This window comes from Mugil cephalus, chromosome 19, assembly GCF_022458985.1.
Source record: "Mugil cephalus isolate CIBA_MC_2020 chromosome 19, CIBA_Mcephalus_1.1, whole genome shotgun sequence".
In the NCBI taxonomy this organism is placed as follows: Eukaryota; Metazoa; Chordata; class Actinopteri; order Mugiliformes; family Mugilidae; genus Mugil; species Mugil cephalus.
In genome coordinates, this window is record NC_061788.1 from 4945329 (window position 1) to 4966489 (window position 21161).

The following is a 21161-nucleotide window of genomic DNA, read 5'->3' on the forward strand; positions in this document are numbered from 1 at the left end:
ATTATAATCTTTCAAAGTGGCCCAGAAACATAAAGAGGAGATATTATTGAGAGACTGTTAATCTTAAGGTGATTAAAAATTGCACAAAGTGTGTGAGCCCCGTTAAAGCACAATAATGTATAATATTCATACAATAACTGGATGTTATGTGAAAATTACATTAATTACAACCTGTTTATTGGTTTTAATGCATTTGTACGGGGCACATTTTCTAGTCAATATTAGATGAATCATTCAAATTGAATATGAGTGAGTTTTTAAAGTATGAACATACACATGCACATAATAATTCCGTTTTTAACTCTGGCCGGTCACGTTTCACTTGCTCTGCCTTCAATTATTTTTAGATGGAAGGATGCCACTCTTGTCACTCACTTGTTCTCATTTTTTTTAAATTGTCCTTTCTTTATTTTTTTTTTATTTTTGGCTAATTGATAACGTCAGACATGCAAATAATTCATTCATAAACGAATGTAAAATGCAAAATGTTTTTTAAAAGTTAAGAAAAAATATATATTTACGTGAATTTCACCTGCAATCCACACTTCAGGATACAATTCAGGTGTCATAAAAATAAATAAATTAAAAAAACACACACACACCACAATAATAGAACTCTTTTTGTGTTTAGAAGCTGCCTTTAGTGGCCTTTCTGGGAGTTTTCATTGGTGTAGCACCATCTAGCGGTGAACTTCCACTACTGGCCCATAAAAAGCTGTCAACAGCTGTACGCGTCACATGCAGAAATATACACGTATTTTATATATATATATATATATACACACTCCAACTACTTAAACAAAAGTATCCGAAGCTTTAACATTTATTATATTTATTTTTATATACAAATTTTGCATCAGGCATTCTGAGGAAAAAGTAATGTAAATGTAATGTAAAGTATTTCGACCACGCCCTGATAGCAACCGGCCGGGCCTCTTCAGTATTTATGACCTACACGTAGCAAATCAACGTTTGCGTGGATTAACTGTATTATTTTTATTACTGAGGAATTACCGTAACTACAAGGACTCGTCAATAAGAGTTGTTTTTTCAACAAATCTGAATCAGAATTTCCATCCATTCCCCTCATCGCTTCACTAATGAATTAGTAAACACTGTGCCATGATTTCATTATTAATAATACGGGTTTAATAGCTCCATTATGACAATTAAAACAAACGAGTCAGAAGTGGGTGTGCCACTTAGTGTCAGTTAAATAAAAAAAGTGATTTGTGTGCATTAAATAATTATAATCAAGATGCGTTAGTCCTCTAGAAATATCGTAATCACCCGATCAAATGCACGGACTTACTGGTGAATGACTCACTGATATTTATATATATATATAAAAAAAATAAAAAAATAATAATAATAAAAAATGTGGAGTCTGAAACCAATGTGTTTTAGTTTATTTAAGGAATAAAGATTATTATAAATCTGTAAACATTAAAACCAAGTGTAGCCTATATCTATATTAAGGCAGTAAAGTCAGATATTTAACATTTAAAAGATCAATTTAAGAGTGTATGCAAAACTGATATTATCAACAGCATTAGGTGAATGAAACTTGGGCTTTATTTTATTTTTCTGTTCTTTTATTTTTACTTGACCAGACACTTAACAGCAGCAGCCCTCGTGGTAAACCACCTCTAAAGTGTTTCTAAATTCCCCCTCTGCGCTCCGAGGGAGTCTCCGTGCCACGGGGTACCAAGAAAGCACTTAGCTGTTTAAACGCAATCCCTGCCTGCCTGCCTGCCTGCCTGCCTCCGACTATAATCTCCCCCGGGTGTCACCAACACGTCTGAGAACGGTCCGTGGGGCATGTGATTAATGTGGATCACATGCAGAAAAGGCGAGACGAGGATACTGTGCGTGAGGAGGCCTTGCGAGAAGCTGCACCGGTGCGTCATCGCAGTCAAAACCCAATTAAACACATAAATATTTACCTTTAAGTAAAAATTCAAAATGTAATATTTGAGGAATTGTTGCATTTGAACGTATCATCTCAAACTATTTTGACATCTCCAAAGTATGGGACAGATTTATCTCGACGTGCAATCATGTCGCACAGGACGCGGGCCAAATTCTGACTAAACTCATATGATTGATACCAAAAGAGTTGATGGCTGTGATTGTAAAACCAGCTGTGGGGGAAAAATATGTATTTGCCTCGAAATGCCTTTTTTTTTTTTTTTTTTTTTAACCCCATCCATGGGGTAATTCGGGACAATTCCATATTTCTTATACGGAGATACTCTTTTTTTATAAAGCTCTCAATAAGTTCCTCAAACTGTCACAACACAGCCTCTGGTCCATGATCAGTCAGAGGGCAGAGAAGCCATGTGATTATCATGAGGATGAAAGGGAAAAAAGATCTAAAACCTGTTGTTATTCTACACTGTATTTATGAATCAATCTATTGTAGATGATGTCTCCCACATGCACCTGCAAGTAAGGTTTATTTTTCTGTATATAACTGTAAAGCAGTGGTGATATTACGTCTTGCAGGAGGTGTATCGCGGTAATTTATTAATTATTTTGAAGTTAGATTCTTTGAGAATACGTTACCATGATTTGGGATACCCGTGTCCTGTGCATGTGTGTGTATTTAATTAACAAAACAGCTGTATTTACATATAAACTATAAGCAATGACTTCATGTTCCAGTGACAGAATGAAAGCAGACATCCTCCATTACTGTTGTGTTTTTCCGTGCAATATTATGCAATTATTTTCCAAAAATACACACCCTACCCAAAATGCAATGCAGGCATTTGTGCATAAGATCCTGTGTTGGAGTGAAAGTCTGTTTCTCCAGCTCACCTCTGCTTCCCGAGCAAACCGTGTCCAAAGCGTTGCTGGAAGCCGTCCTGAGACATCAAACCATTACCTGGAGGATAAAAAGCTGAAATTAATTTAAAAGTATACACAAAATCATTTAAACATTTTTGCAAACAGTCGACTTTAGATTGAATACGAACAGTTGATATGATGGACGCGAGATGATTTATGTGCTTAATGTGGTTTATGGATATTAGAGCTTCACACATCATCATCGTTAGCTCATCATCATTAAGTTACTGTAATGAAATACTCCATTGGACAAGGTGGAGAGTTCCCCTGGCCCAAAATATACTCACTTGCAAGTTCATTAAGTTCATTAGTGAGAACTGAATTCATTTAACAGCCCTGCGCCGAATCGTAGCTTTGTGAAGCTTGTGGTATTGAAGATTTGTTTTAAAGCAGCTAAGAGAGCTGTTGATTCGACGTCTTGGAGGCCGTGGTTTGAAGTGCTACTGCATGTTTCTATCACATTTAAGCCGGTGGGCTAAACGGCAGAAACACTTTTTGTGTTTAATTCAATCCAGTCTAACAGCGCCCTCCAAAAGTACCAAACAGTTGAATTATATCCTCTCCGATGCTGAAATGAAGAATAAACTGAACATTATTACAGACATGAAGGGTGATTTAGCGCAGGACTCTCATATAACTTCATGCTGATGTGACGTGTCATCGTAAATCACAGCGTAAATCAAAACTCTTTATTCAATTTAAAGGTCAACACAGGGTTTCTGAAACATTTTGAAACGGTGTTACATATAACGTTTACTGTGTGTTCTCGAATTACATGATTTACTTGACTAATAGTCATTGTTAAAACACTTTATTTGGCATAGTCATCATGCAAAACAGGAACAAGCACAGCAAAATAGTAGATGCTGCCCCTGCACAAACTACTACTGCTACAAAAATACAAACCAAACAAGATGAGGGATATGTTAGCTAGCCTATAGCTAAACCTGAAGATGCATTTATTAAAGAATAAAGATTTTCCCAGAGTTCCTGTAGCAGCTTTCCCCTACAATTAACCACCCTGTGTTTTCTGCAGAATTACACCTGGAGATAGAAGCGTTTGTTGCTTATCTTTGTATTTCTGAATGGACAAAAAGCCACATAGGAGTTGTTTTTTTGTTTTTTTTTTACCTGTCTGGAAGAGGTGTTTACCTAATAGGATATACTGCCTGAGTGTAGGCCATTGGTTGTATATATACAAGGTACAGGCAATTCATCGTAATCCATTAACTTTGTTTGCAGATTGCAATGACCTAACAACAGAAAAATAACGTGACTTACCAGCAAACAATCAGTAATGCTTTCTGGTATTTCTTAAACATATGTGCACCTGCTTGAAGAAGTAGCACTAAATGCAATCCGTGCATTAAGAAAGGCTCTTTGCTGTGAGTCTGATGAATGACATGAAAATTCACGTTTGCTCGAGTTGAGCACATTTTAAAATTACAAGCAAACCTTTGCTGGTGGGTTTTATGGGGGGGGGGGGAGTGGTAATGCAGTTTGAACCTGTTGCAACTGCCTGCAAATCCAAACTCAGGGCAGGAAAAAACCCGCGCCAAACGCGTTCTTCTTCCTGTCTGACGTCACTTCCTCCCTCCTCCTCTCTCGCTTCCATCTTGCTCCGCGCATGTGTCTGCTGTTAGTTTACAGGTCAGTGAGGAGCTTTAAATACCTTCTTCCCTGCACTGTTTCCCCCCGATACGACGGCGAGAGGTAAACGAAAGCCTTTTCTGACTAGATGGCTGGGAACTGGCGCGGTGTGACTCTAACCGTACTGACTGTTTAGTGTTGGCGGTGGGAGAGGCTGGGGCTGACGGGCCGTCCACTCCACGGTCTCCACCGCTAGCCGCTAACGGGCTAGCTAAAGTTAGCGTGCAAGTTCTGGCACCAAAAGCTAAACCACACCTTGTTGCTCACCTAAAACCTACATAGCGTTGCCTGGCTCCTTCTTGTGTTTGGCCTACCACAAAAAGCTTCTGTTGTTTGGCTGTATTTGCTCGCTTATAATTCAAACAAGCAAAAACAAAACATTAGCTTTTGAAGGCTAGTTATGTACCTAATAACGAGATGGATACAGTTGCAGCAGCAGTGTGCAGGCACTCAACACCATGAATAATATATAACTAAAAAACAAAAACACAGTATGCTATATACATAGCATTTAAAAGATATATAAATAAGTGTATTGTGTGGTGGAGAGGGCGGTAAGGGTTATTCATGACTGTTGGTTACTGTTGATTGTGGCACTGACAGCTACTCACTTGCTTTTTTTTTTTAAATGTCTGCTTACGGCTTTGGATATGATCTAACCGCTTTTTACCACACCCAAACCCAAGCTACATCTCTCTGCTTGCGTGTGTTTACATGTGCATGTAGATGGAGTTGGTTTGTCTCTCCTCGTTTGGTCGCACATTGTGTGCATCATTTGTCAATAACATGACTTTGTTGTGAGTTTGGTAGAGATATTGTTAACTTTTAAGGGTTGTCAACCAATCGGATGGAAGTATTTGCAGTTTAATAATTGTAGAGCTTATTGGTCACGTGATAATCCGCACCTAATTAAAGGCTGTTTATAATTTTGTTCATTTTGAATGGTAGTAGGTTTAAATATAGTAGGGAAATGTTACCAAAATGAGTTTATTGTGGCTGTCGCCCTTAATTGTTACATGTTTAAAGGTTAAACCTGACTAAAGGACTACGTATAATCAAATTAAGTGGAGTTTTAAGTGCAAAAAAATATGCACGAGTCTCAAACTTAAGTGATTCTGGTGGCGTGCAGGTGTATCAAGGCCTCACGTTTATTTATGGCTGTAGGATGAATATTGACATCATGGTGTTTGTACTCGCTCCATTAATGCAGCCAGAAAGTAAAGCCTAAGATTGGATTCACGTTTCTTTTTCCATTATGCATGTTTATACCTACTATTTGTGTTCTGCGTAAAACATACCAACAAAGCTCCAGTTTGAAGCACTTGCAGAAACAAATAAATACTAGGTCAAACTAAACAAACTAACAGGAGTTACTTTGTGAGTCACAAACTCGCTTAACTTGCTGCTGCAGCTTCATCTCGTTAATCAGAGACCAGACATGTGTTTGCAATAGCTTCTTTTGCAACAATTCTTGTGAACAAGGGCACAGCGGTCTGAGATTCTTGTCCTTTACTCGTCTGTACGGATGTCAGTCCTGCTTGTGGTGTGATCTTATGTAATGTCCGTCCTTTTTTTTTTTTCAGATGAAAGAAGCAATTATGAATCAAGAAAAGCTTGCTAAACTACAAGCGCAAGTCCGCATCGGCGGAAAGGTAACTGTCAGAAATAATGCATCATCACAAAATATTTTTGCAAAGCACTTTCTGAATGTTTTCAGACGTGCACAGTTTGTTTCGATGGTTCAAGATGGAGATGTCAAATAAGTACGGATTTACATCTTTAGCTGTGACAACGAGGAGTTTGATGTATAGTTTCATTACGAAACAGTGTACCTCATCTATGAATAGATTCAGAATATACACACTTGTTTGGCCCTGCAGAAGATAATGCATTATTGTCAAGACCCGGAGGTTCACACTGATGTTTGCGTGCATGTCCCTGTAGGGTAGTGCTCGCAGAAAGAAGAAGGTCGTACACAGAACAGCCACCGCAGACGACAAGAAGCTCCAGTTCTCCTTAAAGAAACTCGGTGTCAACAACATCTCTGGTATTGAAGAGGTAGGTAGGCACCAAGCTCTGAGAGAAGTTGAATCTTTGTCTGTTGCTGTCTTGTTGTTTTCCTGTTAACCTCTTATCATTCCAGCCTTTTTGCAAAAAAAAAAAAGCCTATTTACGAACATAGCCAAAGTAAATTGAATGCTGTTCATGAACATTTTGTAGCTCATTCCTGGTCTTGGTCTCTTTTGAAAGCTGAGACCTTGAAGTTTCTATCACAAAAGTCAGAATCACTTCTGAGTTCCTGAGTTCCTAACTGGCACGCAGTTAAAAAAAATAAGAAGTTGTTGGGTTTGTTGAATTCTATAATGACTTTTATAAATGAAACCAGAAGAAAATGACGTATTGCATGCAGAATTTACTCAAACACAGCTTGTGTACAGAGCTCTGATTGATTCAGAATCTACTGCTGTCCCATATATGACCCTGCAGAATGTTACACTGAATAATTTGTTCTTTTCCAGGTTAACATGTTTACAAATCAGGGAACAGTCATCCACTTCAACAATCCCAAAGTGCAGGCCTCCCTCGCTGCTAACACCTTCACCATCACTGGCCACGCTGAGACCAAGCAGCTGACCGAGATGCTGCCAGGCATCCTGAACCAGCTGGGAGCCGACAGCCTGACGAGCCTCAGGAGACTCGCCGAGGCTCTGCCCAAACAGGGTCAGTCACCTCGAAAGCTATACCTCATATCACACTGTGGACTTATCGCTTTTAATGAGAGAACTCTCTCGGCTCTCAGGACGTAAGCTTAATTGTTTCAGACCACTTCAACCTGCTCACTGATCTCTTCTCTTCTCTTCTTACAGCTGCAGATGGAAAAGCGCCAATTGCAACAGTAGAAGAAGACGACGACGATGTTCCAGGTGGGTGATAAAATGCCAGCGTTCTGACTCACCATTAAAAAATAATCCACCCCTTCTGCAGCCTTATTTAGAAATGCTGCTTCTCGATTGTTGCTGCAGGATTTCTATCCGTTCTCTCGGTTAAGTGCTCGTGGCAGGTTTGCTTTTCTTCGGACGGGGTCACGAGAAGGGGATTCATCAGTTACGTGTGACGATGGTGCAATGCGGGGGTTTCGTGTTTGAATCTCATGGTCATTGTTTATAAGATTGTAGAATTCCGTTTGCTTTTCTTTGCAAAGAAAATGGACCGAGCACATGAGGTTGCCATTACAATAATCTCAGCTTTTCCCAGGGCTTCTCTCCCTTCTCGCTAATGTAACAAACGATTACATATGTATTCAGCAATTGGAGCATTTGAAGCCTGATGGCACAGGGGTTAATAGCCGTTGCCGTCACATTGTTATTGAAGTTAAGTTCCCTCTTTGTTCTCGAGCTGAAGGAACATGTTTGCTCAGACCTTTTGAATTGTTTCCATTTTAACCCACAATAGTTTGAGACATGACTTGGATAGACAGATTTCTCACATTTCATAGGATAATTGACACCAACTTTCTTTTTGATGGTCTGTTCTATAATTATTCCAGCTGCTTTCAGTAGTTTTTGGGAGCCTCACATGTTGAGCACATTGGAGAGATGAGCAAAGAATTGGGATTGCATTAGGTCGAGTATCGGGTTTCAGATAAACACACTTTTCCTGAACAGTGCTCCGGCACCTCTCTCTCCGGAGACGGCCTTTCATGCAGATGGACCTGCTCTTTTCTTCAGCGCTCAATCAATTCACCGCTCGATCTTTTGTTGTTTCAGATCTGGTGGAAAACTTTGATGAAGCGTCTAAGGATGAGGCCAACTAGAGGAAACGAGGCCGTCTGGAGCGTCGGAACTTGACGGGACCATGAAGGGCACAAGATGTAATTACGTCTGCTTCAAGAGGTGGAAAGTCAACGGCTCAAGTACCTGAGAAGACGTGTCAACTTTTTGGCTGCGAGCAATCTGTAGTATGCGCAACACCTGGGCTAAGTACTTGAATACTCTTCGGAGTAATTTTCTAGAGTCGTCACTCTGATGTATTAAAACAGGCAGTATTTAAGTGTAAGGTGTTCAGTACTCATTCCACCTCTTCTTCGCCACCAGACTGTCCAAATGCTTGTTGTGCTCTGTGGTCTTTCTGTCCAGTTAGAGTGAGAGATTGTGTAAAAATGTGGTGTTTAAGGCCCCTGCTGTACTTCTTGTTTCCTCCATGTTACTGAACCTTAACTCTGTGGCCTCTCTGATACCCACCGTATCTGGAATAAATCTTTGCTACTGTCAGCGATTGGCTAAGATTAGTTTCTTTTATTATTATTATTATTACACAGATCAGATTGGTCAGCTTGTTCGAGTCTAAATGTCAATCTTAAGATTGTTTATCCCATCAGTTTAGATACAGGAGCGTAATTGAAGGGAAACAAGATTAACTGTGGTGTTAAGGTATTTGGAGACATATGCTACGTGCATGAATCGCCTAGAGCAACTTTGATAATCCAATCAGTTTTAATTTAGTGCAGCCTTATTTTAAATGCCTACAAAACTAAAAATGTAATTGGTCTATAACAAATGGCTGCAATTCATTTATTCCTTATTTTTCACTTCTTCTCCACATGTGTTGCCTAGTGACGATGTGTTAAAACAGCCCAGACTGCTAAAAAAAAAAAAAAAAAAAAATCTGCTTTTTTTCAGGCATAAATTGGTGTGAAGACACTTGAGTCATCTTTTGCAGTTTTACATTTTTGTAAAACTAAAAATTGAAAAGGCTCCTGTATTTGAAGGTAGTTGCCATTTTCCACTGCTGCTTAACGTATCCCTTCCAAACCTATGACACATGTAAAATGTACCTTTTGTTAAGTCCTAATTAGCTCCATGAATATGATTCAGAAGAACAGTTTAAAAAGATTTTTAATTCCACTGCTTCATTTCAGTCAGTATATACAGTGTGTTTTTTATGTTTTGTTTAGTTTTTTACACTTGCAGTCTGATAAATATCTGTACAGAAAGATTACTGATGCTGAGGTCAATACAAGTTATTATTCGATACACCACTTACTATGGCTGGTACAAAAGACAAGTATCTTCATACAGTGGCAAACAGCACCACAGTATCCTTGTAGGATATTCGAATGCAGTGAGAGGTCTTTTGAAATTCAACACAACACGTCAGGATAATTTGTATCACTATACACAGAAACAAAACCGGTGTAACAGTCTAAATTATTATAATAAATAAATCCAGTATGATCAACAACAACAAAAATCCACAGTTAACGGACAGCAAACAAACAACTTGGCAGCTTCATAAAATCACATTGTCAATGTGCGTCAGATATATGTTCACTACGAAGACCACAAAGTGTGAACAAGAGGCAGCTTGACATTTTACATTAAAATTAAAGGACCAGAGTGTAGGATTTAGTGGCATCTAGTGGTGAGACTGCAAACTGCAATTCCCCCTTCTGAGAATGTAAAGGCTGTTGAGTTGAACCATTGCTCCTACATTTTCTAGTTTCTTTTTGCATTAGAAATATACACTGCTGCCACCTGCTGGCATGGAGAGTTATTGTCACTCTCACAGGTGTAAAATATTCAGGTTAAGACTCGCGAAAGACCTTTAGAGTAAATATTCGGTTTATATGTTCTGAGCTACTGAGGAAATGTAGCTATGAAACATTCTGTATTGGATCTATCAAATTATGAACAATTATGAACCACTTCTACCAATAGATGCCCCCAAATCATACACACAGCACTTCATAATATAGTAATAATAGTTCATAATAATACGTTAATTGGAAAACAACACAGTAACGTGAGGGGAAAGCATATGAAATAATTGAGACAGTAAAAGATCAACAAAACGTCCATGCTTCGTTAATGAAAAATCAAGCCTACACAGCACATTTGGCAGCGGGTTACAGGTGGAGCGCAGTCCCGGGTCGTAGTGGAGGACTCAACGTTCACGTTGCTTTAAAACCAGTCAGTGAATCCTGATTAAATTTGCTACTCTACAGTCAATATTTTACGAAAGTGCAGAGTTTGACATTTTCGAAAGGAAGGTTAAAAATGTAAATTTCACACGGCACAAACCTTCATGAGTATCAAGCCTCAGAAATAACATAAATATTACGAAGCAACGTGGCTGAAATACCTTCTAAGGGAACCAGTGACTCCTGTGGGCATGCTACATGATTGTCCAGCGCCCAGCAGCGCCCCCTCCAGTATTCGTTCTCCTCAAGTGCAACAGTTCACTCTCTGATTCCCATCAGTAACTTCAGTAAGTGTGCCTCCATCACCTGTTGAACTAACCACAGAGACAAACGGCGTTTTATTGAACACAGACGTGCTCTGTTTGGAGACATATTCCACGGTTCAGTTGCTTTTACCGACAAGACGGATGCACTGGTGTTGCTCAATGTGTACGCTCACTAGAAATTAAAAGTGACGATTCTTCAAAATATTTAGGTTCCCTTGTGGCTATTGTTCACTCTCCGAAACAGGACAGAGGGGAATTGGCAGAAAAATCAACTGTGTGTTTATCTTAGCAGCCGCTTCTATTTTCTTGGATGAATTAGAGATTTACAGTACAAAAGTTCATACTAATAGTAGCGAACTCTTCCATGGCTGTGGCAGGAATAGAGGATCATCAAGAGAACGATCATTGTCCTGTGTGTGTGTTAGTTGCTGTATCTTGGCCATAAATGTAACGATGTTTGTTTTCACTCACCATTTCGATGGCCCATAGCTACAGCCATGTCCATTGCATTGAAACCGGAATCCGACTCCATGGTAGGATCTGCACCGTTCTCTGGTTAACACGCAAACACACCAATAATGTCAGATTCAGCACGTGTTTATTCTTAACACAGGTGGATATTTCTGATTGCAGGTGTTGATTTAAGCAAAAGATTTTGTTTCCTCACCTAATAAGATCTCAACACAGCGGACGTGGTTGCCGTGGACGGCGTACAGCAAAGGAGCTCCTCCATTCTGAAACCGACAACGCTGCTCAATACCAAAAATTTAACCTATTCAAACAGGCATGTTTTCCCACTACATTAGCTTCACCTAACCTGCCGCAGCGACTCACCCAGTCATATTCATTCACATCCACTCCACAGTCGATGAGCATCTTCACGATGTCCGTGTAGCCTTTACTGCAGGCCAAAGACAACGCGCTCTCTCTGCCCTTGGCCAGGAGGTTGGGGTCTGCACCCTACGGAAGTGATCGCACAACGACAGACGGTCAGTTAACAAATAGATCTTGCGTTAACGTAATGAAACCTTGTGATTTGAATGCAACACCAGGACGTACGTTCTGGAGCAGAAACTCGACGACGGCGATTTGCCCGTGTGCGGCTGCCCACATGAGCGGAGTGAAGCCTTCCTCATCTTGGAGATTGATCACAGTTTCTGTTAAGAATAAATAAAACAGGAAGTTAACACGGCAGAATAACCTATAAGTTGAATCAGTGTTTACATAACTAAAGAACTGGCTCCTACCTTGCTCAATCCTGCTGGCCAAAAACACCATTTCTCCTTGGGCTGCCAGCTGATGAATGGACAAAGCTGAGGCGGGAAAAGGTGCAACAATTTGTAACAGTGTGTGTTGACATTTATAGAACCCGATTAAAACAAAAAGTGGTACTTACAATGCACCAAGAGAGGTGTGGAGGAAACCTCGTTGCCGCGATGTTTATTTGTGAGAGTGGTGGATTGCTTGATGGGGGAGAAATGCTTGGTGGTGGACGGTGTGTAAACATGGCGCACTTGTATACCAGGGGATGGTGAAGTCTGAATATTGCACTCAGCTGAAAGGAGGAAAACACGTTTTTAATCAACACAACACCGCGACAAGCCCGTCGGATGATCACTCTGGAGACCGGTAAACATGGTTCCCTCTGGTTCCTACCTTTAAACAAAACAGAAGCCACCTCCAGATCAGAGTTCACCTGGTCCTGGATGTTCTTGCTGTCCTCCTCGTTGAGGGACTTGACAAATCTTGAGCAGACGTTCATATCAAAGCGGTTTGGCAGGATGAACTTGATGCCCATGGCCACATTTTGGGTGTTGGGGTCATCTGGGCCCGCACCCACCGACTGCTCGGTCTTTATGGCACTCAGGTCAGGCATTACACAGATCCCCTCCATGTCCTCGGAGACCAGAGGACACTCTGCGGTCCCCTCTGACAGAGTAACGTTGTCCATCCTCTGATCGGTCACTGAGTTATCACACCGAGATTAAACCGAAGTCACTGCACGCCTGAAATGCGGAGGTAAAATAAAGTGAAACCACAAATCAATTTAATTAACCAAAGTCACTTTTTACTTTTGTTTGGACAATAACTAAAACCATATAAAAATGCTAAAAAGCTACGGAAAATCCTAAATGTTAAATGTCCAACATCGACCGGCTGTTAGCCACCAGTTAGCACGCTAGCTATTGTTATCGTAACCTTCCGTTAGTCATTCTAACTCTCTGGGGGTGATATTTAATAACAGTCAAGCACATAGCTAGGAAATAAATACACATTCTTTACACGAAGACTTACTCGATATGACATTGTTTTTATTTAATATCCCCATACAGCCATCCCTCTTCTGTCGGTGTTGTGATAAATGTGCGCATGCGCAATTTGTTTGGCGAGCAACTTGGGTGCATCCACATTTAACGTCCCCACTTTTCGTTCCGGAAAAAAGTTCTTACTTTGCGATCTATTATGTAGAGGGGCGATTCTAGTGTCGGAGCTTTGGGGGTGCTGTGGCACTTTAAACCACACGCTTTCTACTATTGTGATGATTTTTTTTTTCTTCATCTTATCATAGTCAAACCTTTTTTATTCATGTTTTTGCTGGGTGCTGTGATAGAGTTTAGGGTTAGTCTATCTATGAGTACTACTACCATATATAAATATATTGTTCTATATTATTACCATTATGTGCAACTTTACATAATATTTTGGCCGTTTGGGTGGTCGTGCCAAACCACAAACAAAAACATCATAAATAATCTTCCTTGAAAGAAAATGTTTGTTTAATTGTTTGACTCTTGTGCATGGCACACAAAACTAACGTGGCAATTTCTAAATCAGTGTAAGGAATATAATGTAAAAAAAAAAAAAAAAAAAAATCAGTATGACCAAACTGGACTGAAAATGAACACCCACTTTTAAGATTCAGATTTGTATTGCCTTTAATAAACTACAACAAAGTAACACAAGTTTTGCATTAGATAAAATAATCCTTTATTTTTCTCCACCAGTGAGAGAAGAGGATTTTCCACAACACATTTTGAAGTTTCCAGGTAATCTTGCATTCAAAAATCCAGGTTTTGCATCATAAACCTCTCATTTACTGGCAATGTACATGCCAATGTTAAGTAATGACTTAACATTTTAGTCAACTACAGTATAAGGAAATGTAAAAATACATGACATTGAATTACAATCTGAAACTGAGTACTTACCACTTAGAGCAGTTTGGAAAGCAAACAAAACAGAAGCATTCTGACCTTGTTTGATATCCCTTTCAGCCTTAATGACTATAATTTCCTTTCAGAATTAATCTCTCTCGCAAGGTTAAACTTGCAACACATTAAGCTGATTTAGAGTTTACTGTGTGTTTGATTTTGTTTTGTAAAACACAGATTTCTTAATGTTGTAATTAGGCTTTGCATGAGAAACGGTATCCAAGCCCCTGAAGTGTTTATCCCGCTCATTACTGGCCCTTAATCAAATATTCAATTCAAATTTTTTATGTGAGTTCTCTGTTTGCCTTCACCAATAAACAAATGAAAACCACATACAATTGGTTTTCAGTTCTCCGCTGACTCATCAGCGCTATGCCGCGTATGACTCACTCGATATTTAAATGCAGCCCAACCTTGAAAAGCTGTAAATTTCTCTTTTCGCTGAAAGTAAAGTAAGAGGAAATAAAGTCAAGAATTTAAAGGTTCATTTTGACCAAAGGGCAGTGAATTGCAAAACTCCCTCCGTGTAAGTTTAAGGGCTGCATTTTTATGATGAGTGCGTTTGAGAGGTCACGACCGCCGCTCTTGTAAAAAAACGACCACACAATGATTCCTAAGCTGTTTTTCTTGGACTGTGTGTGGAAAATCTGTGCCGAGGAGGGACTGAAGTGGCCGTGTTCTTTTTCTATTTATTTCTTTGTATCTATGTCACATATTAATGGTTTTGTTTTTGTTGTTTGATGCACAAAGAAGAGACACAGATATTAATCTTGAGGCTTGTTCCTGCTGTTGTTATTTCTGTTTTGAGTCTCTAATGAGGCTCTGATGATACATCGGGGGGAGTCTCGGGGAATAAAAAGCTTCCAGGGCAATTGTATAGAAGTCACCTCATCGTATGGAGCTAAAGTTTGCAGGTTTCCGCCATCTACAGGTCCAATGGATCACCACAAAATACACCACCTGACTTTAACCTGATGCACGTTAGATGTTATATAAAAAACCTTCAAAGGTACAGTTGCAGTTGCTTCTTTTGCCAGACGATGGCACCATAATGCCATTGCTCATACATCCTAGTAGGCTATCAAGATAGTTGCAGGCCTCTCATGGCCCAGTAATCCTTTTATTCCCCCAATTAACACAGACAAAGGTTTCCAGTAGCCGCAGTAAAATGAACTGAGATTGCTGACTGCGTCAAAAAGCAAGACAGTATTATTGTATCCAGTCAGCTGCAACCTCATTTCATTTAATCAGCTGCTCGTTATCAGTCCTGGGAGCGGGAGGCGGTGGGAAAGTGTTCCTCTCGTTCATCCTGATGCGTCTCTGTGTAACTATGTTTACGATCCAAATGAGGAAGTGTTGCATGCAAAGTGAACACGGCAGATATAAAACAAAGCTGTCTTTTCCCACTCAGCGAACGTGTCATTTACTTTTGTCCGAGCCTATTAACTCCGTGAAGAACATGATTTATGTTGTAAATTTCAAAAGTCCCAGATTAGCTGCAGATGTGAGTAATGGAAATGCTCAGAAGTCACCAGCGGACGACACTGCATAGACGTGTCGTATTTGAGAGGGTGGTTGATGCTAAAATTATTTAGCCCAGATATAGAACTTACTCATTACCGCAGAACCCTACATCAAGAACAGTAAGCCACTCTAAAGTTAGACCGTAGCTGCACAACATCCGAATATAGTTTTAGAAAAGAAAAAAAAGAAAAGAAAACTTTTTCAGTTCAACTTCTTAAGTTGCTTTTATTTTTATTTTTAGATACACCATTTCCTGAATGAACCAGAATCATTGGTTATCCAATCTAAACTTTATAGTTGTGTAACACCAAATTACTGAATTGTAAGTCAATCTGATCATCTCGCCCAGTTCACACTAATAAAATTAGTTTATCGCGACAAAACTGTCCATTAAACTGCACAAATATGCAAAATCATACATATAATACCCACCTAATGATACGAGGATGCCTCTCGTTCATGTGTGGTTCATATTATTTTACAAACTAAGCCAGACACCCCATTCAAAAAAAAATTTATTTGTCCCTATGGGGCAATTTAAGGCGCATGTGAGCAGCATGACACTTTTAAAGAAACAAAAAATAGAACAATACACAATATATACCAATAACTATGCTATAAATGTTTGAAACTTTTCAAACCATGGATGTGAACAGGACTGTTTGAATACAGTGGACAAAATGCAAACAGGGTAAGTGTAAACAGGAGTTAAAATGATTATATATGTGTGTGTGTGTGTGTACATGTGAATGCAGAGGTACTATGGATAATTAATAATTATAAATAAAAACAGAGCATTTCAGAAACATCAAAAATCAAGTGAAAATACTCAAGAACATTAAAAGTAAAGAAATCAGAAAATGTACTTTGTTATTGAAAGGTTGATTTATGGACAATACACCTGTAAAGTAATACCATACCTCATATTTTATCAATAGAGACTCATTAGTACTGCTGTTTCTTCAGCTCAGCCCAAAATAACATGATAAAAAGTAAAAACTGACAAGTTAATATTCATTCCACTCATGTTCATTCACAATTTATTTTAGTTTCTTCTTCTCCTGATTATTATTATCATTGTTGATAGTAACATTAGTGCAACATTAGTATTATTACGTAATTTATTGATTCAAATTGAGAATCTGAAACGTAAATTGGTAAATTACTAATCACTAAACCTATCAAACCCACGCAGTAGAGTTAATAATAGTACTTCCCCGAGTAGAACACTTAAAAACATCCTTGACTCCAGCTGTAATCAACTAAAAGTACTAGTTTTCGTTACTTTTCAAACCGTCGTTTCTTTGTGTACAGGTACGAGATGAAGGAGGTGAGTGACGTCACTCCGGCGACGTCTCTGATTGGAGGAAATTTAAAATTACAATTGAACGTATAGAATCCCACGACGTGCAGTCTGAATAGAAATAATATACATATATAAAGCATTAACTAGTATTATGAGCTAATTCTTAAGTTGTAAGGATAATTTAGGCACGTGTTATGTGGCTCCTCTGATGCAGATCAGTGTGTGTGTGTGTGTGTGTGTGTGTGTGTGTGTGTGTGTGTGTGTGTGTGTGTGTGTGTTTGAAGGGGGGGCTGGACCAGAAAACCAGGCTCCACAGGAGAAGCACAACTCGTACGACACCTGCAAACAAACTCCAACCGACTCTCTCCTGGAGCAGAAAGACGCGCGGAGCTGAACCGAGAGTCCGAGAGGAATTAATGGCGCAGTGAAATGTGTTGCGAGTGGTTACCAGGCACCAAACACACAAAATCGCTTTCAAAATAGAAAGTCGACAGACGGATCGGGCTGCAGACGGGAGCTGAGAGGCAGAGAAACGACAGCAGGTAATGGCAACCTGATTTCATCCTCACTGGGAAAAGTTGTGCGCCTAACAGCTTTTTAGTTTTAGACAAAGGGAAACAGCGCTGTTTGCAGGAATGGTGTTAATTTAGACACGAAGAGAAATGTTCAGTGATTCATAGGGCGGATCAGAATAATGGTGCCCTCGCAGGTAAATCGTGAAAGCAAAAAGAGGAAGCGTGGAGTGAATTATTCCATTCATTAAATGTTAAACAGATGCCTTTTTAGATTATAAGTGTCAAACATGCGGCTCGCGGGCCAAAAGCGGCCCGCCTGGGGGGTCTAATCTGGGCCGTAGCATGAATTTGGCAAAGTGACGAAATTACATAGAAGACTGCAATTTTTTCAATGAAAGTAGCTCCGTTTATCCACTGCTTTAGAAACAGAAGTGGACAGAACACAACACAGAGAAGCAGGACTAAACAGCAATGAGCCCAGATTACACTTATTGTTCTTAAGAAATGTCATTGTTTTTATTTTATAGTCTATTAAATGCAAACATTCTAATTTACTTGTTCTTCTTTACACTAAAACAATTTTAAAAAATCTGTTCTGTCATGTTCCTGGCACTGTTTGTGATCACATTGGGCTGGGACTAAAATGAGCTCGACACCCCTGGTTCAGATCTATCTTGGATGATGTGTTTCCTGGCTACACTCGGCTGTTGTGTTCATGGGTTTCACTTCCCCGTGAAAGCGGCGGAGGTCATTTACTGTTCCTGAAGGATGCGTTTGAGTGCCGAAAAACGTGTGTGCGAAATCCTGTTTTCACTTCTTTGTGTGACCGCAGCGGAGATTCTTATTCTCCTTTAATAGAAAGAAATTAGAAATATCATGGTTTTCATTTCAGAATTAAAGATACAGCCAAAGTGTAGTTTTTAATTGCTAAAAGAAAACTTTACAGCTTTGCACGCCCCGTGGGTGAGACCAGAGCTTTGTTCCTGGTCTCCTCTTGACCTTGTTGGACATCTTCTCCTTAAAATACGCAGCACATCATCAAGTACTTAATGACTGGCAAGCTGAGAATATTAAAAACGCATCTTTTCATACAGCCTGCCTGCAGTATGATTGCAACTTGTCATGTGAGAGGAATTGTATTATTCAATCACGCATCAGCTGACAAAAATCTCGGGACAACAGGATGTGCTGTTCTTCAGGTCTCAGAAATATTTGCATGACATATATAGATGTCAAACTATTTCCCAAATGCTCTCTGACAGCGTGCGTTCTCTCTCTCTCATTCTTTTTTTTTTTTTTTTTTCTCACGCTCAGCTCTGGAGTGCGTGGCCTCGAGCCAGGTCAGGTTTCTCTATCGCGTCGAGCATGTCAGCAGCCACCAGAGTCGAGAGACAATGACTGTCAGGAATTCTTTGCCGGGTAGAAAAACTAGACCATAAACTTCTGCATTTGACGCTCATCCTCGCGGGCGCTGTGCCTTTATTTACTGATCACCGTGTCCCGTATTTTGACTCAAAGAGGCAACTTAAACACGGGAGAATACAATGGATCTTGAATGTTTGGTTTCGGATTATGCCTTTGAAGCTTTCGTTGGGGAAAGCTGCGCAGAATAGTCACCTTTGTTGACCCGACGGGGCGCAACCTGGCAACCTGGGACAATGTTTACTCTAGAATATGACACGTAAACCTTCTCCATTTCCACGTTACAATAGCGTAGCCCCATTGATATGAGAAGGATTAAAAGCAAAGATAAGACGCCCTAGCCTGTGGTGTTGCACTCATCTGTTGATGACGTGTCCCGCGGACAAACTCTTACAGCGTCCCACACGTGACAGTGATATTACTGTGAGATAAACCCTCAGGACGTCAGTGGGAGTTTTTACAGTGTGACATAACAATGGATGTTGTTCTTGTTGCTGGTCTGTTGAGTCACTTCATTATTTTCGCAAAGTAATATCAAGTAAATTTAACACAAATCCAGAAGATGGTGCGTTGTTTTTATATTTAATTTTTGTGCATTAACATCTTTGTGTTTTAGTATTAGTTGATTAATTAACTGTGAAAATGACCTTTTTCATTATTATATACCCATTTATTTTAAATTAGTAGTTAATCATTTAGTCAGTTGAATTAAAATGAGCCTGAAACTGTTTTAATAATAGTTTATTTATGATTCCAGCTTTGGGTTTTTATCAAAAAAGAGACAGAAAAGTGCACTAGGCAACATATTATTGATTACACCAATTCAGCCACAACATTATGACCACTGACAGGAGAGGTAAATAACATTGAGCATCTTGTGACAGTTCTATTTTCTGCTGGGAAACTTTTGGACCTGACGTTCGTTCATGTGGATGTTACTCAGACATGTAGCACCCCAGCTAGACCAGACCAGACACTCCCACCTCATACCAATGACACTCCTAGGATGCAGTCTGACACACACACACACACAAATATTTAGGAACAACTAAAAAAAAACCAAAAAAAACATGAAATACAGTCCTATCCTGTCCTCCAAATTCACTAGATACCAAACTGGCCAAGTATCTGTGGGATGATCCACATAGGCCCCTCCCCTTAACCTCTTGATCTACAGTGGAAGTCATTTTGCAATCAGCTGGCCAGTCCAAAGAAAATGGTTCTCAAGATATTTCTGATAAGGAATTAATTGGGATTCCTGCATGACTGTTGTAGAAACTCCCTATAGACAGCTGCTTTGTAATGTACAGTATAGATCATAGGTCTTTAACAGGGGGTCTGTGGAGGTGCTGCAGCAGTGTTGCAAAATGTTTGGTTGATTAGACCTTTTTATTTATTGTTTTTCATTAAATTTATTAAATACACGTCAACATGAATTCACCATATTTAATAACGGAGGCAGAAGACGTTATCTTTCAGTCAGCACTTCACTCATTCAGTGATACAGGAGCTGCCTCAACAGCGCACCAGTTCACACAGGGCGCCACACTAGACCTAAGCAATCAATCTAAGTCTCCTGTGCACAGTAGGACACGCCCCCATCGCTGCTGAGCCAATCACGAGGCCGCATATTGCACGCACACTCTGTCAGGTTCCCTGCAATTGGCCTGAGAGCCTGTTCAGTCCCCAGGTGAAATCCAGAAACATGCTGCAATATTAGCAGAAGAGAAGCCAACAGTGCAGCTAGCTCCCATCAGCCAAAATGGATCGCTTTGTTTTATTTAATTCATCAAAGAAAAAGCAAAGAATAATTGAACCTGTGTATTATTTTAATAGGGTAATATTGAATGCAAAATTATAGAATATAGTAGCTAGGGAGTCCCTACTTAATCTCTCATCAGTTGGGGGTCCTTGGGCTGAAAAATGTTGAAGACCCCTGGTATAGATCCAAAAACCACCAGCATCAAACTGTAATGGCTCGCTGGACCGGGCCCCAGTTGTGTCTAGACAAAGCGCAGCCTGCAGGGCCGACGCTACCACGCAGCTTTGAAGTCATGCACTATTCACAGCTGAGAGTGAAGTCACAGGGGATCAGGTGTGGTGATACAGTTTCCTCCTCTGCTGCTGCTGCTGCTGCTGCTGCTTCTGCATCTCGGTGGCTAATACGCGCAGCATCATCTGTTGTTGTTATTACACTCCTGTCATGGACTTCACCGATTGTTAGCACATGTTCAGTTGGTTCCGAATGTGAAACATGACACACTGCTGCACGTTTTAGCCAAAACAATTAACAAACAATGGTTTATGATTTTCTGTGCTAACGTGACTGTTTCCTCTTTAGGTTTTTGGTCGATGGAGAGAAAATGGAGGTGAACAGAAGAGAGGCACCTGTATATGTAAGTGACCGCGCTCTGTTGTCGGTGTCTGGTGGAA

The 21161-nt window shown here is 39.9% G+C and overlaps 3 protein-coding genes across 8 annotated transcripts in view; 2 read left to right on the plus strand and 1 right to left on the minus strand.

Annotated features, from left to right (window-relative positions):
- The first annotated feature begins 4411 nt into the window (after nt 1-4411).
- Nucleotides 4412-8774, plus strand: btf3 (basic transcription factor 3). Of its 2 annotated transcripts, none has more exons than XM_047569689.1 (6): nt 4412-4503; nt 6087-6155; nt 6448-6561; nt 7023-7224; nt 7371-7427; nt 8271-8774. In XM_047569689.1, the coding sequence occupies exons 2-6, from the start codon at nt 6087-6089 to the stop codon at nt 8315-8317; spliced, it is 489 nt and encodes a 162-aa protein (XP_047425645.1). In that variant the 5' UTR covers nt 4412-4503; the 3' UTR covers nt 8318-8774. The 2 variants fall into 2 exon arrangements, with proteins under 2 accessions (XP_047425645.1, XP_047425644.1); XM_047569688.1 differs by having other exon boundaries at nt 4420-4566.
- Nucleotides 8775-9380: 606 nt separating this feature from the next.
- ankra2 (ankyrin repeat, family A (RFXANK-like), 2) lies at nt 9381-13188 on the minus strand. The gene is made up of 9 exons (XM_047569686.1): nt 13045-13188; nt 12406-12755; nt 12146-12304; nt 11997-12062; nt 11809-11906; nt 11584-11709; nt 11417-11483; nt 11221-11301; nt 9381-10797 (listed from the first exon to the last, which is right to left on the minus strand). The coding sequence occupies exons 2-9, from the start codon at nt 12698-12700 to the stop codon at nt 10742-10744; spliced, it is 948 nt and encodes a 315-aa protein (XP_047425642.1). The 5' UTR covers nt 12701-12755; nt 13045-13188; the 3' UTR covers nt 9381-10741.
- Nucleotides 13189-17100: 3912 nt separating this feature from the next.
- The window catches only part of arhgef28a (Rho guanine nucleotide exchange factor (GEF) 28a), a 43814-nt gene continuing 39753 nt past the window's right edge, over nt 17101-21161 (plus strand). For all 5 annotated transcript variants that reach the window (XM_047570134.1, XM_047570138.1, XM_047570136.1 and 2 more), the window contains exons 1-2: nt 17101-17333; nt 21070-21124. In XM_047570134.1, the coding sequence (XP_047426090.1) occupies nt 21092-21124 (33 nt within the window). In that variant the 5' untranslated portion in view covers nt 17101-17333; nt 21070-21091. The remainder of the gene's footprint in view (nt 17334-21069; nt 21125-21161) is intronic.

Excerpts from the sequence above, each read along its gene's own strand:
- btf3 (XM_047569689.1), top strand. The coding sequence starts at position 6,087 with ATGAAAGAAGCAATTATGAATCAAGAAAAGCTTGCTAAACTACAAGCG. Across the intron at positions 6,156-6,447 it reads AAGTCCGCATCGGCGGAAAG|GGTAGTGCTCGCAGAAAGAA; the intron begins GTAACTGTCAGA and ends ATGTCCCTGTAG. Across the intron at positions 6,562-7,022 it reads ACATCTCTGGTATTGAAGAG|GTTAACATGTTTACAAATCA; the intron begins GTAGGTAGGCAC and ends GTTCTTTTCCAG.
- ankra2 (XM_047569686.1), bottom strand. The coding sequence starts at position 12,700 with ATGGACAACGTTACTCTGTCAGAGGGGACCGCAGAGTGTCCTCTGGTC. Across the intron at positions 11,907-11,996 it reads GGCCAGCAGGATTGAGCAAG|AAACTGTGATCAATCTCCAA; the intron begins GTAGGAGCCAGT and ends TATTCTTAACAG. Across the intron at positions 11,710-11,808 it reads TCGAGTTTCTGCTCCAGAAC|GGTGCAGACCCCAACCTCCT; the intron begins GTACGTCCTGGT and ends TCACTTCCGTAG.